Raw genomic sequence first — 6,031 nt, forward strand, 5'->3', positions numbered from 1 at the left:
CACACATGGATTAGAAATAAGTTCAACAAATTACAAAAGTTATCTGTTGTGTGATATGTTCAATTTATTGATATTGAATTAAATTTAAAATTTATTTCTTAATGATAATAAATTCGACAAAGGATAAAACCTACTTAATTAATGTGTATATTAAAGTTTATTAATTTTTATAACAATTACTTTAAAAATATTATAGGTATGATATTTCTTGATTGACATTAATGTAAAAATAAATAAATAAATACTCTTGATGGTGTATGCCGAGTAATTTTACTAAATAACTCATTAATTATTTAATGAAATGGCACATGAAAAATGATTAAAAGAAGATAGTTTCTCACATCTTAATAACTTCTTTTTTCTCTTTTTAACTCAGCTTAGCATTTGTTTAAGAAAATATTAGTCTCGAGCTCTAACTGTTAATTAAAATATCCAAGAACAAACAAAAAAACTCTCACATATTAATAATAATAATAACAACCTGATTTCACTGTCTAGATTATGTGAGACACATAAATATCACACGACGTCATTAGGTTGAATATAAAGCCAAGTTCTTACATATAAAATAAAATAAAGAAAAAGACTGAAATAAATTTAACAACATCTATAAATGTGGCATGCATATATTAATATATAGCACTATATAGCCATAATACAGAGTCCTTAATTTTGATTATTACAAAAACCTTTAAATTACAAGTGCACCAAAATCCTGCCATATACTATATATATAATATTGGAAGGACGCAACTCAAACTGCACTCTATGGCACCTAAGAAGAAGAAGAAGAAGAAACTAATACACTCTTACATATGATATATATCTCCTTGAATATAGGAAAATTAGATGATGAGACTTGCTTATTAATCATGATTATTACTAGTTAATCAGGCTCCTAATTATAGCAGCTTCAGGACTATCAGCATCAATTGTGGCCAACAACTGAGACAGTCTTTCACTCAAGTCATCCACTTCTCTGTGTAAACTTCTGATGTAGTTACAGGTCTCTTGTAGGACCTTAGATGCTGATACCTGCAAAACCATAAGTCACTTTCTTTTCTCTCTATCATTAAACATTATCATTATCTTAACACATGGCTAAAACATACTTTAATCACATTTCTCAAAGATAACAACACTTTCTTATGTAATTTCTTTTTTTTTCTTTCTTTTTTGTGTTGAGTGTGAATGATATGTATCTTTATGTACGATGCAATCCTATTCAGAGACCATACAGGAACCTTCGTTTCACGAATTGGTCCAAATTAACCACATGATTGTTACACTGCACAGACCTTTTTTCTTTTTGAAGTCCCTTTCTTTCTGGGGTTCTGTGTTACTGTTATTAATCTTTAACAGTTATATATTTTCAAAACTATACATGTATATTTGTACGATCGAGTCAATGTGAACCCTTTGACGATTCTAGGGATCTGCATAAGATTCGGAGCTGTTGGTAACTTTTCCCCTAATATATGGTCAATTTCTGACTATATTCTTTGACCACTTGAAATTATCATTATATATATATATATATATATATATATATTTATATATATTACATGTTTTACCCGAGTAATATGGCATCGAGACTCCAGAACATGTCACATAGCAACAAACAAAACCTGGCAAAATACCATTCTAGTGGCTTCATCATCTATATATATAATTATATGTGCACATACATAGCTGCTTCAGGCCACGTGAAACTATGTATAATGTAGTTATATATTATTTATTTATTTATTTAGTTAGCACTTTTTACGACATCTTTTTCATCCTCTTTTTACCTCTCTCTTCATTGTAAAAACAGTACTTTACACGTACACGATAGCCATTGTTCAAACTATTTACTTATATAAGGCCTAAACAATGTTCACGAAAGTGAAAGCTCTTAAATGATAATATTGTGAATATCTTGATGAATAGTATCATATAGCTAGTAAATTTGAGTGCAATATTTTGAAATATAACCGAAAGATAATTCTGATAGACAGAGACCTAGAGAGAGAGAGATAAAAGAGATAAAAGAGAAAAAAGGAGGATATTCTGAAATACCTTATCAGAGCGTCTATCACGAATCTCAGGAACAAGTTGACGCAACTTGGAAACAAGGTCGATGATTTGGTCATCTGAGATCCTCGTTGATGCAGATTGTTGCCTTGACCTTCTGCTAGACATGTTTTTTTTTTTCTCTCTCTCTCTCTTTCTCTATGTATATATATATATATATATAATATAGGTAGATAGTGCTTAATTGGTGAAATATAATTGTCTAGTACTTAATTATGAGGACTTGGTGGTATATGTAGGTTTCGGTTGAGTTTATTAGTATGCAAAGTAGGTAGAAGTGAAGAGAGAAAGTAGAGAAGATGATGATGAAGAAGGTGGGAGAGGGAATAGAGAAAAAAAAGATTGAAAATGGTTTTGGTTTGGTTTGGTATGGAGGGTAACAAATAAAAGACAAGCTATATAATATGGAGAGGGGGGGAGAAAGGCTATGATATAGTAGTGTTGGGATACAAGGCTAGGGATGCAGAAATGGAGAAAGTGATAAGAGGGATATAAAGAGAAGGAAAATCAAAGGACCACACACAAAGAAAGAGTGAAAGATGGAGAAAGAAATAAAGAAAGAAAGAGAGAGAGAAAGTGTACAATAACATAGATAGACAGTGATGTTGGATGAGAAGAAAACAATTGCATTGGGAAGGCAGTGTCAAAAAACTTGGTGTTTAATTAAAATGAAGAGTAAGAGAGAAAAGAGAGAGAGAGAGAGAGAGAGAGAGAGAGATTAGGTTTCTTCTTCTGTGTGTGTTCCCATATTGGGGTTGAGGTTCAAGTGGGTTAAGAAGAGTGTGTTTGTTTTTAATCTAACAAAGTGGGCCATAATGTACATGTCTCTATAAGCAGGACCATGTGATCATAGGAAACTGATCCTCTACAATTGAAGGGTTACCCTGTAAAATTGGGGTTGCTAATCACACAGTTCAAAGTAATTGTACCCCTAAACCTCTACCATCTTCAACACTCATCGCTCCAATGTTTCAGGCTTCACTTTCCCACATGGCATGCAACAATTGGTCAACACCCCCCATGTTCATTCAAACAAAAACTCATCTTAATTAATTAATTAATCTCCTTAATCACCATCTTAATCTTTAACCCAAGTGAGTGATTAATTAGTGTTGGAAGGACAGAACAGAACTACGTGAGGGGAAGGTAGCTAGGGCCGAGACATGGAGAGGGAGGGCATGAAAGTGATCACATGTCATTTCCATGGCTCACGAGACATGCCACGTGGCATGTATCTTGAGACCCAGTACCTATATAATGAAGGAAAAGAGGTTTCCCAAATCAAGCAGAGATTGGGAATTTCACACTTTTATCAAGCACCACCACGTGCAGCTACACATATTGGAGACCCCTCTTGCACACTTGAGGGGACCTCTTCCTTTGTTAATCCTCCTGTCTCTGTTGTGTACCAATACCCACAACAATCTTTCTTCTTACTCCAAACCTTACAACAACCTTACATTAACACATAAATTACCATTTAAAAGTTCCACATCGAATAATATCAGTAAATTCTGAAATTAGTCTATTTCAAAATTTTAGACCAATTTAATCTTTCACCTTTCGAAATACGTAGATTTAGTTCTTTTAATCAAATTTTATTAAGTTTATTTTACATTTCAAACGTGTTTCATAATAGTATTTGACTTAACATTAAAGCAAAAATGTGTCAAACAGTATAAACAACTCAAATACAATCCTGAAATACGTACGAAACATCAAATAAACTTAACAAAATTTGATTAAAAGGACTAAATCACGTATTTTGAAAGATGAAATACTAAATTGGTCTAAAGTTTCAAAATTGACTAATTCAAAATTTACTGAAAGTTAAAGGACAAAAAACATATTTAACCCTATAAAAAATTATCGAAAGTCGAACATCGAACAGAGATAAAATCAATTTAGAATGAATTTAATCTATCCTAAAAGTCTTTATATATATAATTCTAATTGTCTTAGATTGAGTTTATTAAGTATATTATATATAATTTAGGTAAGTAATTAAGTCCTTTTGATCCCTACTTAATCAAACTCAATTAACTTTATTTCCTACCCTCAACTCCCATATCCAAAGTGAGGGCCATAGAGAATAAAATGGCCATAACTAATGTTTCCTACCTACTATATTAAATTATTAATCAACCTAGGTCCAAGTCGCCTTACATAACGGTGTGTTCAAAGAGATTATTAATTTTGTTGAATTAATTAATTAACCTACGATCTAACTTGTTTAATCATTTAAATGTAATTTCTCTTTTTGTCTCTCTCTCTATATATATGTACTTTAATACATCATATTTTGGTTCTATTGTTATAATTTCTTGCTCTAAAATGATAGAATTCATTCGATCCATGTTTATCACAAACGGTATCACAATGTGTTAAGCCGTAATTAAGGAAGTTTGAAAATTGACAATTACGATACGATCGACAATGTTTCGGATGATAAGAATGTAAGAAAAAATTATTGTAACTATGAGATCAAAAGGGTAATTAAATTATTTTTCTTTTTTAGAAATAATGAATTTTTGTGCTGTTTGAATTTTATTTATTTATTTTTTATCATGATGAGATCTAGGATTATGCATGTGAGACATGAAATATTTGATATGGCGCAGTCATGGAGCATAGATGCTATTGCAATCATAAGGTGTTTGATGTTGAGTCCAAACTCAGTGAAATCTTTAATTATTGTATAGCAAAAATTATGATCAAAATATGACCGACCTACAATAACAAATTATATATATGTGTAGCTAGGTTTAGATGATAATTTGTTAATTGTAGATTAATTAACATTTCCTGTTCAAATTGAATTAATTATTTGGACATGTAACTTGTCACTTAGTTTATATTGAATTATACGTTTAGGAAAGTTTAATAATGCAGAAATGATTTAATTTATTCATGACGCTTGTTGAAATATTTAAATTTAATTATATTAAATATTTATTAATTACTTCTTAAAATAGAGAATGTTTATTTAGGTTTTCCTGTTTTTTTGGTCAATATAGGTGCTACGGAAGGGGGTTATTTGTATACACAGATTAAATTCTTCAGATAAAAATATTTAAGTTTAAATTATATTTTATCAATTTTCAACTTACTCATTCATAATGAGAACATCTCATATGAAATTTAGAGTAATTAGAGATTTTTTGAGTGATTCAATAATGACTAAATAATAAATAGTTTGGTAAATCTAATAAAAATATTAAATAAATTATCAAATTAACTTCTAATTTAGATTAGAAATTCCCTAAATATCTTGACTAAACATGATAACCAGAGCATTCTATCTCATATAATTCATTTTTCCAATCATTCACGCAACCTTAATTGGATTATGAGACATTTATTCAATTGCATAATCTTCACATTAGTTAAATAGAAATTTTATTGTTCTATCAATTTTTGGGGTTTCATCTATCAATATTAAATATTAAATTAAATAATTTTATTTTAAGAGGAGAGATAAAAACAAATGACTAGATGTTTTTGTAGCATCCCTATTATCTTCATGATTGAAGCTTCAAATATGACTAATTTATTCACATTTAAATTATATTGTATACTCATGATTACATGATCATGAATCTCATACAAACATATACCTAACTTACATTCAGTCAGCAACTTGATTATTTCTACTTAGCATCTAAATGTGTTTAGCCTAATAAATTTAGATTTTAATTATGTTATTTAATTAAGATTTCACATTAATTAACTACAAATAAAATCGAATTATAATATATAATGAAAAATAATTTACACATCAGAAATTAACTTTTTTAAAGAAGTTAAACTTAAACTTATTTCTTAATATGAAACATTATAACCAAAATCACTTTAGAAAATGGTATAAAATTATGATCTAAATTATAAAAACTGTTGTCTAAATTTTAGATCATAGTTTTTTAGGCATGGTATAGGTGAGTGTAGTTATAGATAA

The 6,031-nt window shown here is 29.4% G+C and overlaps 1 protein-coding gene across 1 annotated transcript; it reads right to left on the reverse strand.

Annotated features, from left to right (window-relative positions):
- Positions 1 to 592: 592 nt before the first annotated feature.
- Positions 593 to 2,801, reverse strand: LOC114181382 (transcription factor PRE5). The gene is made up of 2 exons (XM_028067822.1): positions 2,062 to 2,801; positions 593 to 1,035 (listed from the first exon to the last, which is right to left on the reverse strand). The coding sequence occupies exons 1-2, from the start codon at positions 2,182 to 2,184 to the stop codon at positions 883 to 885; spliced, it is 276 nt and encodes a 91-aa protein (XP_027923623.1). The 5' UTR covers positions 2,185 to 2,801; the 3' UTR covers positions 593 to 882.
- Positions 2,802 to 6,031: the final 3,230 nt, after the last annotated feature.

This window comes from Vigna unguiculata, chromosome 4 (assembly GCF_004118075.2).
Source record: "Vigna unguiculata cultivar IT97K-499-35 chromosome 4, ASM411807v1, whole genome shotgun sequence".
Taxonomy (NCBI): Eukaryota; Viridiplantae; Streptophyta; class Magnoliopsida; order Fabales; family Fabaceae; genus Vigna; species Vigna unguiculata.

What these genes read in the sequence shown, in the direction of transcription:
- LOC114181382 (XM_028067822.1), bottom strand. Translation starts at nt 2,184, where the DNA reads ATGTCTAGCAGAAGGTCAAGGCAACAATCTGCATCAACGAGGATCTCA. An exon ending in GTGATAGACGCTCTGATAAG is followed by an intron (nt 1,036 to 2,061) that starts GTATTTCAGAAT and finishes ATGGTTTTGCAG; the next exon opens with GTATCAGCATCTAAGGTCCT.